This window comes from Engraulis encrasicolus, chromosome 4, assembly GCF_034702125.1.
Source record: "Engraulis encrasicolus isolate BLACKSEA-1 chromosome 4, IST_EnEncr_1.0, whole genome shotgun sequence".
Taxonomy (NCBI): Eukaryota; Metazoa; Chordata; class Actinopteri; order Clupeiformes; family Engraulidae; genus Engraulis; species Engraulis encrasicolus.
The window spans coordinates 25,413,414-25,433,423 of NC_085860.1; the positions used below are offsets into that span (position 1 = coordinate 25,413,414).

Here is a 20,010-nt window from a genome sequence, read left to right on the forward strand (position 1 = left end):
AAATTTGACCTTAAAGGTCAAGTTCCATGTTGGCAACAGTTCCCAAAATAGACTAACCAGAAAATACATTGTTTTTGACATTTTGACCTTTAAATTTGACCCTAAAGGTCAAGTTCCGTGTTGGCAACAAGATTCTGAATCCTTAGTCCATGCTGATGACTTCTGCCATGGTTGCCCACTTTTAACATCTTTTTAACAATTTTTAACTAAATAACACTGTTATTTGAAAGGGTTGACCTTTTGACCTTCATATTTGACCTTAAAGGTCAAGTTCCGTGTTGGCAACCAGGTGATTCTGAAACCTTAGCCCATGCTGGTAACTTCTGGCATGGCTGCCAACTTTTAACAGAAAATGCCATCAAACATATTTTTGGGGCTTGGCAGGCTGACTATAAGGACTACAAGCCATTTGTTTCTATAGCCAGTGCCACTACTGTATGGATTTTTGTTTGTTTGTTTGTTTGTTTTTAGCGGACTATCTAAGAAGCATATTCTTTGCAACCTATCAACTACCAACTACTAATTCATTGATGGGCATTGGATGCCGTTACAGCACCTGGTGTCTGAGCCCCAAAAAAAATATTTCCCCCATATACGTACATGAATTTCATTCTAATCAACATGACTCTTGACTTTGTGAAATTGAGCAAAAAAAATGGTGTTTATTCACCACATAGATAGTCAATTCTAACATCTGGAGTGTATTTTGGAACAAGTCAGGTAGAAGCGATACTAGATTTTACTCATTCGAAGCAGGCATTACTCCTCTGCATACTGTATATACATATGTTAGGGCAGGGACTAGATTAAAAATTTTAATCGAATGAATCTATGGGCTTTGAAATTAATTAATCGAATTAATCACATTTTAATCGCACTTAAATATCTGACTTGAGAACAGTAAAAAATATTTTTTTTTCACATGGATTTTGTCTAATGACAATAAATAAGCTTCATCTACAGATATTGTTCCTTTTTAAAAGAAGAGAGAATTCTTCTCAATTTCAGCAGGCTGTTCACCATCAGACGTAATACTGCCCTCCACTGGTCTAATCCAGAACTATGTAGCTATATTTTGTAGTGTGATTAAAATTAGTAAATTCTTTTAATCGTGTTAATTTTTGTGTGATTAATTAATCGTAATTAATGCCTTAATGTCCCAGCCCTAACATGTATATACATGTGTGTATATGTGTATATATATGTGACTGCTTCTAGGCCTATGATGATTCCTCTGTATCTGCTTTGTACGTAGCAGATGCCTTCAATGTATGTCCTCCCGCATGTGCAAAGGGGCAGTCCAAAAAGTGCATGCCCCAAGGGGGGTGCTGTAGAGCACTGCGCTAGTAGGCTACCTACCATATACGGGCAACATTGCCCATGGGGACCCAGACTCTCTCTCTGCCTGTTGTTTCCAGTCTAGCCTTCCCTGTCCTGTCTAAATAAAGGCATAAAAGCCCAAAAACAGTTTTTAAACTGTCTCAAGTGCATGGGGACAGTAGGTCTATGTGCAGGTCAGGATACATTTAGTCGACTCTTCAGAGAAGGATGTAGAGAGCTGGGATGCACTGAAAGTGTCTGAAAAGATAACTAATTAGGTAGCCCCATAATGCACGCCGTACCTCCTGTGGCACGCTGTAATAGACATTGAAAGTTAACTACTATAGTACTACACTACTATGACAGTGCACAGGGCCTTCAGTAATACATTACAACTTGGTCATTGCCATTCTGGTAACAGCTAATTTATAAAGCCGTGTCTTAAGGGGATAATGCACGACATACCACCAGTGGCAAGCTGTAATAGTCATTGAAAAGTTAGCTACCATAGTACTACACTACTATTACATAGGGCCTTTAGTAATGCACTACGACTTAGTGATTGCCATTCTGGTAACAACAAATGTATAATGCCATGCTTTAACGGGTTAAATCAGTTGCGGTATTATTTACACAAGCGATGCTAGGGGCTTATACTTTTTCTACTGTTGTCCTGCATGTCCCATGTCATGTGTGATGGTAACTGCTATCAGGGAATGGAAAAGACAGAGCATTCTCCAAATCTGTTTTTATTAAATAGTATTTTAACAAATCACTGTGACATTAAAATGTGACACTCAACATAATCAGTAAATCAATGTCTGCTGCGAATAACATACACGTATTGTCACAAAGCAGTCGCACATCACACTTTCAGTCAACATAATGGATCATTAGATTCTCAGATGTGAATATTTTGGGGCTTCTGGTGTCCACTGATCTTAGTTTTTGGAATCCTTTTGGGGCAAAAAGCACAACATTATGCATAGATTAGTATCATGTGCTGAATAAACATAAAATGTAGCTTTTCCATTACAGTATCACATGCCTCTCTCACTGACCAACCACTGTTGTCTTAAAAGGTAAAATAAATGTATTTTGTTGCATTTTGAGCCTTAAAAACTGTAGAAGCTCTTCTATGCCCAGCATTTAGCCTACTTTGAAATGACAGAAAGTCGATTGACCCAGTCGGCACCTCTGGCCCGCCCATGGAACGGCGTTGTTTCCCCCTCCGAATGCTCCATCCGTGGTCGTACGGTGCCAACCACTGCCAGTCATTAGGCATATTAATTAGCCACTACATACAGTGGGTGGAGCAAGCGTGGGGGAAAACAAACGATTTCATGGGCGGGCCTAGAGTTGCCGACTGGGTCAATAAAGATTGGCAGACAGTCTCAAAATGACAACAATCAGTGGAGGCTCCTATGGGGTTTAGTAGTAAAGGAAGTAAATGAAAGCAAAGGAAAGGAAAACAAAGTGAAGTAAAGAAATCAAACAGTCTTAAAGGTCCACTGTGTAATATTAGTAGTCTACCGTACAATATTCACTCTGCCCACTCACACATTTGCTCTTTTTGCATGAATATTGGTCTGGTTTGACCAGAGCAGGTTTTGCAGCCAAAGATCTCTATAACGCCTATGGCTGGTTATTTAAAATGGCATGTACATGTATGAAAAGTGTACGTTTCCATGCCACAATGAAAACCTGGCAGCATACATTGTGGAAATAGACAACTAAAAAAAACACTGGACCTTTAAAATGTACAGTGTAACTTACCTTTGATAATGGTGAACAAGTTGCTTATCTCTGACTCATAGACATTTTCAAGGGTTTCTGGTTCATGCCTTCTGCCAACTGAAAAAAATGGTAATGAAACATTTCTGAAAGTTAACTACTGTAAACAATCATAATGATGTAGGCTCATAATGATGTGCCAATGTAGGCTACTTCATAATAGCTCTGCTATGTACCACATTCCCCTAAAACACTGCCAATGACAAGGGTTTGAAGACATTCTCATTACACAAGGGCAGAGCACTGGTGAATTGACTTCCTCTAAATGACTTCCACAATAAAATTCCACAAAATAGCCTGCTTATTGCTTTCCAGTTAGTCTAGTTTCCCCCCCAGAAATCCCCATCTGTATTTTATAGTTAGTACATCGTTGTATGCACATTTTCTACGTGACATTTGCATTTATCGACTATGTCACAGCGAGCACTACTGTACATCGGTTGTGATGTATGGGTCAGATAATACTGGAAAAAATACTAACATTTTCCTTGGAGGTACATCTTTGACTGTGGTCCCCAGTTTTTCGATGGTAGAGTTTGCTGTTTAAAAAAAAGCACATTTAGATGTAATATATATTATTCATATTTAACCAAAGTCCCACGAGGTTATACTATAAGCAAGTGCCAGTGACACAAAATGCCCTACCTTTCCAGTGCATTGTGACTCCATGAGCAAAACAAATAAAATCACACATATCCATATACTTGTTCTCAGTTCCTGTAAACAAAGTGAAATACATTTGTTTAAAATGGCAAAGTTACAATGTTATAACTAGTGTCTAAATAGGTTAGCTAAGCTGTTACCCTACTGTCCCATGCCTGATCTCCGTCACCATGCCAAAAGAGACTTCAGCAGCCCTGCCATCACTCACCATGTCCAGAAGAGGAGGATATTCTTGTGTGGGGGCCACCATATGACTGACTGCAGCGATGCTCTTGCCATCCTTCTCTTTATAAGGCCTTCGAATAGCAACAGGGTCCCAGCTTCAATACAACCCCCTGCCAGAGACCTCTCTTACTAGTTCTGTTAGCCATCGTGGCGGTCGAGATTGTATTAGCCGCACCACAAACTCTGACGTCAACAACACACCTGTCCAAAATGAAAATCAATTGCCTCATGTTGACTTCTGTCTCTCAAATGCAGGGATGTAGGCTATGGCATGGAAAGCACCAGAGGGGACACTACGTAGAGCGTCAATGGATGTTTAAGGGAGTAAGAGTTATTTGATTCATGGATGGAGAACTACTCTTGTAGTTAACTGATTCTTGAGGATGTGGGTAAAACAGGTTTTAATTTTGAAAAAAAAATAGTTCAGATCCAAAATATAGAAGCATGTTATCACAGACAAAAGTCTTGGCTATGCAACAATGTACCAGAGCAACCTCCCCATCTTTCACTATTTTAACAAAATAGGCTGTTGTTTTTGTTAACACCTTCAGACACAACTAAAAGTCTTTTAAAAAAATAACGGTTGAATAATTGCATTATTGCTTTTGCATAATATGCATAGTTTGTTCTCATTAGCCATTTTATGGCTGTGGCAGTAGCAGTGTCTAAACCAAATATCAGATTTAAGAGAAAATAGTGAACTTACAGGTGCTTCAATGATGGTGAAACATGAAGTAGAGTTGAAGGTTTGAAAAAGGGTCCTCAGTAATGCAGATGACTTAATGCATGGCTGAATTCATTGTCTTTTAAAAAATCTGTTGGTGGATAAGAATAAGTGGGACACAATAAGAAAATGTAATCAGAAAATAATATTCTAAACTCACTGTTTGCAGTTCTGTGACTATTTCAATATGTTCCTTCATATAATGGTGATAATATTCAATTACATCAGTGAGGTCTTTTAATTTTAATCAATCGGAATAATTGCCCGTGCTTAGGACAGCAGACTTTATAGGGGGTGGGTGTACAGTAATGACATAAAATAAAATTATATTACCATTACCCATTACCTGGATGGTGTTTGTTCATGAAAATGTAATAGATTTTCAACAAAATAAGCAATTTTATGAGTGGGATGTGTTTTTTATCCCACTTATGTGTGAGTTATGGATTCAAATGTAGATGATGTAGCCAACAAAATCTTACTATTTACTTCAGTTGTGTTATGTCTTTATGTGGTGTTTTAATATGACCAATAATACCGAATCAAGCAATTCACTTCTTGAGTGAAAAAAACCTTTTCATTCTCATGTAAAATATGGACACAAGTGTCTGATTCTTTATGCATTCAGCAATGCATCAAAGCAAACTGTCATTGCCTCAGCCTTTGGACAGCATACTGAAAGAGATATATAGTATAATATAAAGGAAAAATGCTCAATATAGTTATTTTAACACAGTTTATTTCAAACGTTTAACATTAGACAGCCACCCATGTCTTGTGTGTAATTGTTTAACATAGAGAAGTAGAAAGTATTAACCCTGTATCAAGGTAGGTAGCAGTAAAAATAAAAAGTTAGCATCTCATTCATCTCCTTTTCTGTCGTTGAACAAGAAAAAATAAGTTCCCAAAAGAAAACCCACCATGTTTGACCATTTCTATCATATACTGTAATTATAACTATGTAAATACAGTAAATCTGTTTTTTTTTTTAAAGTATATATCGAACAAAAGAATATACAACAGTACACCTTTGTGGTGATTTGACGGCTAATGTATGGCTGGAAACTGTTATAATTAAAACTATTTCTGTACACGAACTGAAAAATATAAAAATAAATAGATTAAATAAATACGAATAAATAAAATAAAGTGCAATAAATAAATGTAGTGCAATAAATAAAATAAATACATCTCTACAAAACAGGTGAATTGTAGCTACAGTATCCACAGTAAACAACACTTATTTTGGAACCTCTGGATGGATTCACACATCCATTCAACAAAAGCAAGAGCACTGAAGCCTCCACTAGGAACACAGAAATAGCAGAGAGAGAGAGAGAGAGAGAGAGAGAGAGAGAGAGAGAGAGAGAGAGAGAGCATGACCGCCACACATGACTCCCTCATGTCCCAGAGCTGCGGGGCTGCCGTGTTTTCCAACCTCCTCCTCTCCTCTCCTCTCCTCTTTCCGGAGCCCTACCCTACCCTACCCCCTTAGCCAGGCAGGCCGCTGCTCCGGAATATCGACTGCGCGATTTGCGTCAGACACTGGCCGAACTCCTCCAGGATCATTCGCTCAGCTTGAGACAAAGTGCAGCCTTCCTTCTCTGCCTCCTCGGCCTGGACCAGCAGACAACCACACGTCGCCTCCACCACGTCAGACGTGATGCACGCCACCCGGCACCTATCAGCCCACACACACACACACACACACACACACACACACACGCGGGAACACAAGAATGAATGAATGAATGAATGAATGAATGAGATAGGCACACACACCCGTGGTGACACATGAGTGAGATAGGTCTTTAAGATAACCCATTAGGAGCCTTAAGGATAGTAATTGAGATACTGGTAAGTAGTACCACATGTATAAGATGGTAGGAGTGGCACATTTACTGTGTACACAAATGCACAACAATGCTTTAAACAATCATGGTAGAGTTTAGCCAGAGCATCAATGAATTGAATTCTGTTTACGTTTGCCATGCAGTGTGTTTTATTGCATTTTAACAACTGTGTTCATATTCATATTAACAATTTCTCAAGCATTGACTATGCAATGATACTGATAATAATGTCATTTAATGCAAAAAACACACACGGCACATAGCCTAACATTTGTCCTGAATCTTTCTTTGACATCGGGCCAATATAATGATGAACTCTAGTGACGGTTTATCTTTTTACACATTGCATCTTTCACCAAGAAGGTTGCATTAGTGCACATCATCACCTAGTCTTCTGGCCCCTCTCCTCCTTCATACATGGGCTTGCCCATCCCACTCCCTTCCTCTTGGGACTCTCTTCATAGTTCCTACAGCCAATGCACTTGCAGGTGGAGGAGCACATGATTTTGGCCTGAAAACACAAACATTGATAGAAAACAAAACACCATTGATCCTGAAGGAAATTAAGAAAGATGTCACTTGGGAGCCCATTGGCAGTGTTCCTCCAGGTTAGTAGTGCATGCAATGCACTGTCAGGAAGCCTAGTTGGCACTGACGAATGAGTTGCAACACACATCAATGATTTTTGTACAAAGCTCATTATAACATGGGGAGCAGCCGTGGTGTAATGGTTAGGAAGTTGGCCTGTAGATCACAGGGTTGCAGTTTCGAACCCCACCCTGCCCTCTCCCTACACCTCCATCCATGGCTGAAGTGCCCTTGAGCAAGGCACCTAACCCCACATTGCTCCAGGGACTATGACCAATAGGCTGTAATATCTGTAAGTCGCTTTGGATAAAAAATGAATAACAGGCTTGTGAGTACTATGACGGCATGAAGTCATGGTTTTGCATCCCTCTATTGGGCGTTATTCTACGACAGGGACCTTCTCGCTGATCATTGATAACATGATTTCTTTAATCTTAGACAAAGTAGGTTAAAGTGGCACACATCTGAGTGTACAGTAAAATGTAACACAATACCTGTGTGACCCTCTTATGGTGTCAGGTCAGGTAAACTTTACATTACATTACATAACTTTAATCTACATTGTCTAAGATTAGGGCTGGGACTCGATAAAAAAATGTAATCGACTTAATCTATAGGCTTTGGAATTAATTAATCAAACTAAAATATTTTTTTTCACATGGATTTTGAAAAATTACAATAAATAAGCTTCATCTAAAAATACTATTCATTTTTAAAAGAAGAGGGAACTTTTCTCAATTTCAGCAGGCTGTTCACCATCAGGCGTAATACTGCCCTCCAGTGGTCTAATCCAAAACTATGTAGCTATATTATACTGCGATTCATTTTTTTAATCGCGTTAATTAATTAATCGAATCGCGTGATTAATTAATTGAAATTAACGCGTTAATGTCCCAGCCTCATCTGAGATAAAAGGAATCAGGCTATTACACTGCGATGATATTCTCACCTCGTAGCATTCACAGTAGTTCTTCAGGCATCCGGAACGCTTGCAGTTACAGCCCTTGTTGTGACGTCCTTTGGGGTCTCCGAGCTTCCGATTACCAATTTTCGGACGGAAGGCCTCTGGGTTCCTCTCCAGACAAATCTAACAGAAATAGCAAACAAATGTTCAGATAGGGACCGATTCATATATCAGTGGGAAACATGTCATGACCTACAACGGCGTTCATATCAACTGATCAAATTTCCACTGATCTAATGATCAATCTATCGATATGTTATCACTAAGTTTTGTGAGGGCCCACACACATTGAAAGTGGGTCATTCCATGTCAATTGGAAAGGATAATACTTCACTTGAAAGGAGATTTCAATCCTTTCTCTAGGATATCTAAGGAACACCCAATAATAATTTCAGATTTTTTTGAGACGCAAGTACGCCAAGATTTGTTCAATTGGTCTGGAATGACCCACGTGCTTGTTTGCAGGCACTGCTTTTCAAAGTCTCATAGTTTTCAGTACAGGAGAAGAGCAGAACAGTACTGATTTTGCTTATTACCACTCTTTTACCATGCTGATATTTTGGGCATCAGATTATCAATCATGATCAATCGTTACTAACATAAGCTGAATGTAAACACTCATACATTGTTAAATCTGCCTGACCTTGATGGCTCTGTATCTCTCGTTCTCGTGTTCACTGTTGTTATAACAGTTGATGCAGTTACAGTTGCTGCACACCTCTCCATTTGCAAAGCAGTCGCAATACCTGAGAAAATGCCATCAGTCATGACACAATGACAATTCTGTTTAAATGTCCAACTCACTTTAAAAAAAACAAAAAACATCAGAACACAATGTCACCTACAGCTTGAGACACTGAGACTTTGTGCAGTTGCAAGGCTTCCTCTGTGACTTGGAGTCCCAGTAGGGTCCACTTAACCTGTTGAGATGGCAAACAACATTTTGCATTTAAACTATTCATAAATACATACGAAGCAATAAGGTTAGACAGATAGAGTAATATCTGTAATTGATTAATTGTAATTGATTATTGTGATTTGGTAAGTTCTCCATACTGTCTCTGGATCATCTTGGGTTTCATTTCTGGAGTCGGTCCCAGGTTGTCTGGATACAATGGGCATGGGCTCTGATGGAACTGGAGAAAAACAAAATGGGGTCAGGATATATAGCAGAGAAATAAGGAAAAACAGTTGAAATCAAATCGCACCATGTCTGAGCAGAAAATGAGAAAAAGTCACAAGCTTAAGGTGTAACTTTTTCACTTCAAACATTTTGACTTGACCCCCACATCACACACATGCATAACTATCTATGCCCAATAAAGAAGGACAGCACCAACTTCACTGCATATGTTCTTGGTATTTCTAAGCACAGGACAAATAAAAAATCTTGTCGGCAGAAAACAAAGAGGAATTTGGAATGCTTCAGGGTGCTCATGCTTTTTTCCTTGGTGCTCATCAGTGTAGGGCAGTGGTTCTCAACCTTTTTTGAACAATCGTCCCCTGGACCTCATCCTAAGCATCCCAATGCCCCCTGGACCTCATCTCAACTGTATCCTTCTTAGCGCCCTCCTGGGACTGTCCAACGCCAAGTCAAGCCAAGTCACTGGATTGGAAACGCATAGGCATTGTAGCCAAATAAATAGTATACAAATTGCAACCTCGAGTGCCTCTTGGATTCCCTCTATCTTGTAAAAGTTTCTTGAAATCCTTATAATGTAACCAATCAACCAGTAATGTAGGTCTAACTAACCTGGGGAATGAAGGGCCCAGGCACAATGTTGTAGCTGAAGCCGGGGCCTATGGGAACCGGGGGTCCGTATGGACTCGAGGGCAGCATCTGGTGGTGGCTGGGTGAGGGACCCATTTGGGACACGAACTGCTGGCCAGACACGGCTCGTGAGCCCGGCAGAGAGGAAGGAAACATCCGGCTCACCGGATACCCTCCCATGAAGTCATAGTGGCCTATGTCTGTTCATACAGGAAAAGACAAAGACAATACATAACGTCTGACTGAAATAACAGTAGTAGTAGTAGTGGTAGTGGAGTAGAGTTGCTTTATTTATCTCGAATGATGAAGGAAATTTTGAAAGCAAAAGAAATGCGGAAACAGAATGAACACCAAAATGTTAAGTCGGGAATTAATGAACACATATAATGTATGTTTTACAAGCAGTGTGTGATAAATAATGCTTACAAAAGGGACAAACATCAGACAAATATCACTGACCAACAGGCAAGCATTTCAATTCAATGTGGGCGACTTGTGCCCCAATGTACAATTAAACAATGCGAAGACAAATGCAGCAAATGTGCATTTGTTGAACAGTAATGTTCATCTGTAGTTGTCTGGCCCTACCATAATCTTCAGTAATCACACCTTTCATGTAAAAAAAAGGGACACTGTTGGTTATGATAGGCAAGTCAACAAATTAATTTACTCTTAATTTATATGTCCTAACAGCTATCACTGCCTACCTACCTTGAACTTTTCCACATGGTGGGCATCGCTCTGAGGTGCTGCCCTGTGGTGCTGCCGTGTAATACACTGGCTCTTGAGTGGTGGAACTGTGCCCTCCTGAGGACACGGAGTGCATCATGGGCATTGGATTGTGGTGGTTCATTGGAGTGTGGTGGTTCATCACCACCACCTGGGGCCTGCCGTTGGCATCGTGTAGAACCTGTGGAGGTGGAGGTGGAGATGGAGAAGGAGAAGTCAAATTAAAAGTTGTATAAAAAACACTTTGATAGATTCAATGTTAAAGGCAAGGTTCGGCGTAAAATGAATTTTTTACCATCAAATTGTTATGGCAATGCAGTACAACTGTTAACTGTGCAGCACAGTGTACTTTGCTGTTTTTACCTTGAAAATTTACCTTTACTGTCTTTAAAAACGTGTTTCTAATGTTATTTTTTTACCACAACCTTTCTTGTGTTGAATTGGAAACATTGTGTTGTGTCGGTGAATCCCATTACACCCCTTAGTCCTATGCCTTACCCCTTTGCCTCCGTTTTGCGTGTCCACGTGAAGGGGTAGTGGTATCCCGATTCACGTTCAGACAGGCGAAGGGCTTTCCACCCCTCTGCGCGGAGATTTTCCAACACCAGACTCCACGACGGAGGGCTATGACCGGTTTCCCAGGATACATTGCGAATTCGTTTAAAAATTGACGGCAACCCGCAGCACCCACAACAGCACACAAGTTTAAGTATTTTCGCCACAATTGAAGGTTTTTAATTGGTAATAATCATTCCATTGTACTGAGGTGCCGTTTCCACGTAGCTGGATATTTTTATATGTGGATATTTTTTTCTCCTGCTTGTATTGGTTTTGCATTGGTTTTGGCCTTCCGTTTCCACGTAGAAGATATTTAAAAATCCAGGTGCAGGAGAAAAAAATAGCAGGAGAAAAAAATATCCTGTTTAGGGGTCTGAAACGCATTTGTTACAATGGAGGATTTTTTTATCCACATGTTGCGTTTCCAAGTAGCAGGAGAAAAAAATACCCTGCTAAAAAAATATCCTGCTACGTGGAAACAGCACCTAAGTTTAACATTGCCCTAATGTGTGATGGCCCTTTTCTCCGTGAAACGCACATGAAAAAAAACGCTATTAACGTCAACCTAATGCATGGAATTAGTGACAGCTGTGAGTGTCATTCCATGATAGTTGAAGGGGTATCCCAATTCGTAGCGGTTGCGTTTCAAGCCCTACACCTTACAGCTTTGTTGGAAAGCACGAGGGGCATGGGGAAGGCGTAGGGGTAGGGATAGGGGTGGGCGATATGGCAAAAATGTTGTATCACGATATTTTAACATGAAATCACGATTTCGATTTTTTATCACGATCTTCCATCCAAAAAATAAAAACAACAAAAAACAACTTTCATATACTTGCAATTTGTAATTTGCAGTCAATAAAATGTTAACACACTGATGATACTCTCATAAAGTGTACAATTGGAATACAATAATGTAAAGAATAAAGTTAAGACAACAACACAAGTGAGAAAACATCACTCTGATACTGATAATAAACATCCTCACTGCAAGACGATCTATACGATTTCTCCACTTTGGCAGATTCGAGACGATATTTTACTCAATATCGCGATTCACGATATAATATCGTCATATCGCCCACCCCTAGGTAGGGGTAGAGATTAGTAATGGGAAAGGCCCTTTGTCTAATATAAAAAGATGGCCATCCACTCCCTCTAGATAGGTCAGACGCAGGCACATATTCTATTCAACCTTTTCTCTGATCCAGCTGATCCTGATGAGAGCAAATGATCAGAATTCATGCAACCATCATGTCACGATTTAAAATTCTGAAACTGGGATCTCCAGCACTGGCCACACGAAAAAAGATAAAGGAAAATATTTTACTATTACTATTTTTAAGATAACTATGTCACTACTTCCTGTAGTTCTGACCTGACAAACATTGGGTGGTTGTACCGCAAGGCCGTTGTCCACTGGCGGGTCGAGAGATGACAGGAACACAATTGGATGGTTGCCCTGAAGCAGAGAACATTACTGTTTATCAGACAAAAGTAATGTTTCGTTTCTCCATAATACAGCCATAGAAATTGTAGAAATGTAATCAATTTTCTCAACCATGTCTCTAAGCTAAGCCAAACGCAACCCAGAACTTGTTAAATGTGCCCAAAAGTCTTTAAATATAATGAATGTCCATGTATGGCACGGTATCTATTGCATCTATTGCACGGTAAGTATAATCTTACAAGATGACAGATGTCCAGCATGTCTCTCAATCTCTCAACCCAGAACTTGTTAAATGTGCCCAAAAGTCTTAAAATACTATAATGAATGTCTATGTATGGCAAAAACTTCCTTGATCATCTATTACACGGTATAATCTTAGACTTACACGATGACAGATGTCCAGCTTGTCTCTCAATCCCAAGGTCTCTTGTTTAATGTAAACATCTTTTGCCTGCTCCTCAGTGGGATCTGAGGTAATGCTGGCCACAGCATCACATATTTCTCTCTGAGGAGGAATAGGGTAGAGTGTCATTAGCGTTGCTTGTTGAAGCCTTGGACATATAATTTAAGTGAAAGGGAATTACAACAAAGTAGCCAAAAAAGGCAAACAATGGGCCTGATATGGACCAATACAGCAGTCCAGTTGGCAAATACATAATACATGTGGATAAGAAATAGATAGAAATATGCCTAAATTCACTAATCTGAGACTAACAGGCCAGCCTTATATGTAATTAATTAGTTAATTACTTAATTGATACTTAATTTGTTCATTAAATACGCCAGTCATCATCTCCTTGCCACTGGTCTGTCTAGAACAGTGGTTCTCAACCTTTTTTGAACAAACGCCCCCTTGGCCTCATCACAAGCCTCCCAACGCCCCCTTGACCTCATCATAAGCCTGACAACGCCCTCTTTAGTATTGAAAAATTAAATGGACTAATTAATGCCCCCAATGGCAATTAACCACCTCCCCCTCTCAGTTGGATCCTTCTCAACGCCCCCCTAGAGCTCTCCAACGCCCACTGGGGAGCTGTACCGCCCCCGTTGAGAAACACTAGTCTAGAATACACATGCTTTTCAACTTACAGACATCATCCCATAGTGCAGTCCTCCATCAGCTGGCCATGAGTGGTTCTCGGTGCTTCGTCCTGGAGCATGGTGTGCCATGTGGTTCTCGGTGCTTCGTACTGGAGCATGGTGTGCCGTGTGTGCATAAGGGCTGGTCAGGTCTTTGCTTCGTCCTGGAGCAGGGTGTGCCGTGTGTGCATAAGGGCTGGGCAGGAAGTCTTGGTGGTGGTAAGTGGCAGTGGTACGTTGGGCCATGGAAGAACTCTGGGGGTCACACGGTGCAGGACAGCAAAATCCAAAACTGCCATAGCCACTGTTTGGGTCTGGTGGTCCCTGGTACTCTAGCTCTCTGGCCAAGTGAAGCAGCGCTCTGTCCTCCCAACAGCTCGGTACAACTTCGACACTATGCACACCGTGTGATCCAGTCAAGTCGGTGTTCTCCAAACGCTGAATTGGTAGCTCATGTTGACCGATGCCACCCTCGGCCCTACCATTGTCCATGTCTTTCTCACCAAGGGATCTACTGGAGAAATAAAGAGGAGACAAATCTGTTACACATTTTCACTTTAGGAATACGGTAATTAAGCACCTTCACTCTCCTTGGCTAAGAGTACAGTGGTGCTCATATGTTTACATACCCCAGCAGAATATACGTTTCTTGGCAATATCTCACAAAATATGAAGGATTACACAAAACCTTTTTTTTCACTCATTGCTAGTGACTGGCTTAAGATATTTATTAGCAATCTTCTGTGTTTACTGTTTCAAAAGCATGATCACAACCCAAACTACCCAAATGACCCTGTTCAAAAGTTTACATACCCTAGTTTCTGATGCTGAATATGGTCCTGGGTCATTTCACGTGAAATCAGACACTTTGGGACCCGACCGACCCGGATTTCAATCATACTTGGTGTGCCTTTTCAGTAGCAAGGTAGCACCCCAGAACTGCATTGGTTTGAATCTGACACTAATATTAAGGGAGAAACAGACTAGGAAAGGTTCACATGTGAGGGTAGGACACTATACATTCAGCCTTGAATATATCAGTCAGTGTTAGTCACAAAAAGATGCCTGTGGTGTTGTTTGAAAGCTCTTTTCTGGCTCTACATAGTACACAATCACCTTTGAATACAACTACTCTCAGAATATGAATTATGATAAATTGAAAAATTAAAAATTGAATATCTAAAAAACTCATATTTTAAAATGGCCAGTTCCTTGTCCAAACGTAGCCGGCAATGTCATGAGCAGCACCTTAAATGCTGGTGTTCGTTTGTTATTCATTTCAGAGAGAATTTGACTCACAAATATGGCATCATACAGACCACTTACTAATAATATGGTAATACCATAGTAGCATCACATGAAAAAACAAAAACAAAACAAAAATGGTCAGTGTCCATGGTCCCAGGTTTCAGAAACTAAGGCAGATGTCCATTTATACACACCAAATGATGATATGTGAATGTTTGAACATTCCTTCTCTATGTACCTGTGCCATCTTCCCTTTACCGTACTTTAAAGAGATAATCAATGCTTACACTCTCATTTTGTACTCTACCAGTGCATTTGAAGCAGCAGCTGTGTCTTTTGTAGATAATGTATAAGTATGTCCAGTTGCAGTTACAGGTTCCACTACCAGAAGCACATCCTGATGATCCATGACAGTCTATCTGGTCTGAAGGGAAAAGTGAAGGATGGAGATGGCCCATGAGGATGCAGGAAGTTCAGTTTCACCTCTCCAGTGCTCGGCATACATTCCTCAGCACATGCTAGCCACCAGTTGCCATCATATACAGCTACAACATACCCTTTGATGCTTGAAAATGTAACACATTCCTTTACTGAGCTCACTCTTTCAACTCTGCCTTCTCTGAATGCTCAAAATGGCCTAACTTCCACTGTGTCCATTGACAATGGGCAGAAGCTGTGTAGTTTTTGAGTACCTGGAATAGTTCTTGCAGATTCAAACCTTTTCAACAGGTTCTCAGCTTCATGATGGTACATCTCTGTTGTGGCAAACTGGCAATGGCATGTGCCAATGGAATTATCCTTGACAAATTCAAACAGTTGGTATGGCGTTACAATTTAATTGTCAATAGGACGTTGCAGACTTGCTCACGTGCAGCAAGCCATTTAACTGTCCCTCCAACGCCATCACATGGACCTTTGCCATGTGATGTGGCAAAAAAGTGCCACTCTGCAGGTATGTGAAAATCTGCCTCGTGGTGGCACAAATTTGTTGTAATTTTAAGGTTCTTAAGTTGTGCAGGAAGTCTGCAACGTCCTATTGACAATTAAATTGTAACGCCATACCAACTGTTTGAATTTGTCAAGGATAATGTCAAGAACATCCATTGCCAGTTTGCCACAACAGATATGTACCATCATGAAGCTGAGAACTTGTTGAAAAGGTTTGAATCTGCAAGAACTATTCCAGGTACTCAAAAACTACACAGCTTCTGCCCATTGTCAATGGACACAGTGGAAGTTAGGCCATTTTGAGCATTCAGAGAAGGCAGAGTTGAAAGAGTGAGCTCAGTAAAGGAATGTGTTACATTTTCAAGCATCAAAGGGTATGTTGTAGCTGTATATGATGGCAACTGGTGGCTAGCATGTGCTGAGGAATGTATGCCAAGCACTGGAGAGGTGAAACTGAACTTCCTGCATCCGCATGGGCCATCTCCATCCTTCACTTTTCCCTTCAGACCAGATAGACTTGTCATGGATCATCAGGATGTGCTTCTGGTAGTGGAACCTGTAACTGCAACGGGACGTACTTATACATTATCTACAAAAGACACAGCTGTTGCTTCAAATGCACTGGTAGAGTACAAAATGAGAGTGTAGCCATTGATTATCTCTTTAAAGTACGGTAAAGGGAAGATGGCACAGGTACACAGAGAAGGAATGTTCAAACATTCACATATCATCATTTGGTATGTATAAATGGACATCTGCCTTAGTTTCTGAAACCTGGGACCATGGACACTGACCATTTTTGTTTTGTTTTTGTTTTGTCATGTGATGCTACTATGGTATTACCATATTATTAGTAAGTGGTCTGTATGATGCCATATTTGTGAGTCAAATTCTCTCTGAAATGAATAACAAACCGAACACCAGCATTTAAGGTGCTGCTCATGACATTGCCGGCTACGTTTGGACAAGGAACTGGCCATTTTAAAATATGAGTTTTTTAGATATTCAATTTTTAATTTTTCAATTTATCATAATTCATATTCTGAGAGTAGTTGTATTCCAAGGTGATTGTGTAATATGTAGAGCCAGAAAAGAGCTTTCACACACAGGCATCTTTTTGTGACTAACACTGACTGATATATTCAAGGCTGAATGTATAGTGTCCTACCCTCACATGTGAACCTTTCCTAGTCTGTTTCTCCCTTAATATTAGTGTCAGATTCAAACCAATGCAGTTCTGGGGTGCTACCTTGCTACTGAAAAGGCACACCAAGTATGATTGAAATCCGGGTCGGTCGGGTCCCAAAGTGTCTGATTTCACGTGAAATGACCCTGCTGTTTAACATCAGGGACCGCTCTGAATTGTTTGTGGTAGTTGTGGATAAGGCTCTTAATGTTCTCAGATGACAAAACAGCACATTCTTCCTGGCAGAATGGTTGTTTCCTATAATATTTTTGGGTGTCTTGCTGGAACCTCACATTTGAGGTTTCCCCTGAATGGCTCAATGATGTTGAGATCAGGAGAGTGAGACGGTCGCTCAAAAACATTTTATTCTTTCTGAAGCTAATGACGGATTGATTTGGCTTTCTGTGTTGTATTGTCATGTTGGCATGTCCAAACAATGTACCATGTGCAGTTTCAATGATGATGTATGTCAAGTTTCCTCCAGTATTTTTCTCAGGGCAATGTATTCATCGTTCTGCGAGTATGGACCAAAAGTATAGTGCATTTGTAACTCAAAGTCCCCATGACATCAGTGGTCCATGACCATGTTTCACAGAAGGGTTGGTGTAACTTTCATCATAGGCTCCATTCACTGTTCTCCAAATGGTACTGTTAATAGTGGCTGCAAAAAGTTTCATATTGATCTCATTTTTCCAAATGACTTTGTCACAGGCATTCTGATGCTTCTCACTATGCTATTTGGTGTATCATATGCAAAATAACATGTTTGCAGTTTTGTAGTAATGGCTTTCTCCTGGCAACCCCCAACAGCCAATCTTTCCTCAAGTGCCTCTTTGCTGTACAGTTTAAAACATTTTTTCATGTTGTCCTATATTTCACCTGAAGTTATTGTTTGGTTGTCCTATGCCTCCTGAACAACTTCCCTTGCAATGATCATTGCGATGCAATGATTCCCTTGCCCAATGACTTGATTCCAACCAAACCCCCTCATATTGCATTTCTGAATTGAAATTCCAACAGTGACAACATGACAATATTTCGACACAGAAAGCCAAATCAACCCGCCATTAGCTTCAGAAAGAATAAAATGAAGGTTTTTCAGCGACCATCTCAATCTCCTGATCTCAACATCATTGAGCCACTCAGGGGAAACCTCAAATGTGAGGTTCCAGCAAGACACCCAAAGATATCATAGGAAACAACCATTTTGCCAGGAAGAATGTGCTGTTTTGTCATCTGAGAACATTAAGAGCCTTATCCAGAACTACCACAAACAATTTAGAGCTGTCCTTGATGTTAAACAGGGCCATATTCAGCATCAGAAACTATGGTATGTAAACTTTTGAACAGGGTCATTTGAGTTTGGGTTGTGATCATGCTTTTGAAAGAGTAAACACAGAAGATTGTTAATAAATGTCTTAAGCCAGTCACTAGCAATGAGTGAAAAAAAAGGTTTTGTGTAATCCTTCATATTTTGTGAGAAATCGCAGAGAAAGCGTATATTCTGCTGGGGTATGTAAACATATGAGCACCACTGTACCTCGCTGATATAGGCCTACTGTAGTGGGGTCAGTGACGTTTTTAGTTGCAGAAGTCAGGTGATGCAACCACAGCTAATGTCACTACTGTAAGCGTGTGTTATTTTCCTGCTGGATTAAAGAAAATATATATTCCATGTAAATAAAACATTCCATGCAATTCATTCATGTACCAACTTCACACAATAGTGACACTTGTGCTCTAAAAACATCACTGACCCAGGTAAGTCCCCTCCTACAGGAATGATGGATTTCCTGCTATCTGCAGCACATCACAGTATTCTCTCTCTCTCTCTCTCTCTCTCTCTCTCTCTCTCTCTCTCTCTCTCTCTCTCTCTCTCTCTCTCTCTCTCACACACACACACACACACACACACGGCAATCACTGTTTCCCTCAATCTTTGTTTCTTTGATTACCTCAGTCTCATTCAGATTTCTGATCTAGTACTGCATTGGGCTTGCCTTCCTCATTTAACTCCCCCCTTTTCGCCACACTATTTCCCCTCACCAAGTAGAAATATAGGCCATAATGTTAAATAACAACATGGTCCAGGTCCCTACGTATCAAAAACGAACTACAAAATCTCCACTCGAATACTTTATTTTGCCAAAAAAGAGCAACTTCTTGGTGGTATGATGTAAAAGTCTGCACCGTGACTGTCGTGTAACCCAGTGATATTCTGTCAATGCGTGTAACCACAAGAGTGTCAGAGGATAGCATTCTGCTAAAGGTTGCTGAGGCTGGCCCGTAGGTCAGAGCCCATCAAGGTAGGCTACGACAATTTGGCTGTTAGCCCACTACTACTGAAGTGTTACTTATCGCAATAGTGTAAAACAAGGCATGTACAATGGTTAAAATCACAGAAGTTCACGATAAAATGTAAATAAGTGTTGTTGTGGACGTATTCAAAACAGGGATTAATTTCATATTTCTAATGAGCAACAGTGCTAATTTACCACAGGTAAGGCCACCACATGAAATGACTCATCAAATAAATGATGTTATTTGACGAGTCATTCTGTTGTCAACGAAATGTTTCTACAATATCCTAACAATTTGAAGTTAATATGGGATTAATTCATCTGTATGACCACTAACCTTTGTGTATGAAAGACTGGGACCTTGATCAGCACCGAAGGGGCTCAGTGGTGCCACTGTCAGTGGTCACGTTTGCCAAGATAACATTCGCTCGTGCAGTTTAGAGCTAGTCAACTCGCTATGGCAACTTTCCTAATAGTCACCTGTTTCCTCTAGGCTACTGTAACATTGTACACTGTTACTTTTCGTGGAATAGCAAAACAATAATTATACATTGTACATTATACCGGTAACATTATAACTAGCTGTGAAAATAGATGGGCATTTCTGTG

General features: G+C 40.3%; 2 protein-coding genes across 3 annotated transcripts; both read right to left on the reverse strand.

Moving 5' to 3' along the window:
• Positions 1 to 2,095: 2,095 nt before the first annotated feature.
• Positions 2,096 to 4,168, reverse strand: LOC134446777 (spexin prohormone 2-like). Its single transcript, XM_063196076.1, has 5 exons — positions 3,986 to 4,168; positions 3,760 to 3,831; positions 3,596 to 3,653; positions 3,097 to 3,174; positions 2,096 to 2,276 (listed from the first exon to the last, which is right to left on the reverse strand). Exons 1-5 carry the CDS (start codon positions 4,025 to 4,027, stop codon positions 2,194 to 2,196), a joined length of 333 nt encoding a protein of 110 aa, XP_063052146.1. The 5' UTR covers positions 4,028 to 4,168; the 3' UTR covers positions 2,096 to 2,193.
• Positions 4,169 to 5,447: 1,279 nt separating this feature from the next.
• Positions 5,448 to 19,905, reverse strand: tesmin (testis expressed metallothionein like protein). 2 transcript variants are annotated; one of them, XM_063196963.1, is made up of 12 exons: positions 19,739 to 19,905; positions 13,729 to 14,230; positions 13,025 to 13,144; positions 12,568 to 12,651; positions 10,614 to 10,812; positions 9,885 to 10,102; positions 9,188 to 9,267; positions 8,977 to 9,051; positions 8,775 to 8,877; positions 8,117 to 8,254; positions 6,966 to 7,090; positions 5,448 to 6,407 (listed from the first exon to the last, which is right to left on the reverse strand). In XM_063196963.1, exons 2-12 carry the CDS (start codon positions 14,209 to 14,211, stop codon positions 6,218 to 6,220), a joined length of 1,815 nt encoding a protein of 604 aa, XP_063053033.1. In that variant the 5' UTR covers positions 14,212 to 14,230; positions 19,739 to 19,905; the 3' UTR covers positions 5,448 to 6,217. The 2 variants fall into 2 exon arrangements, with proteins under 2 accessions (XP_063053033.1, XP_063053032.1); XM_063196962.1 differs by having other exon boundaries at positions 13,729 to 14,233.
• Positions 19,906 to 20,010: the final 105 nt, after the last annotated feature.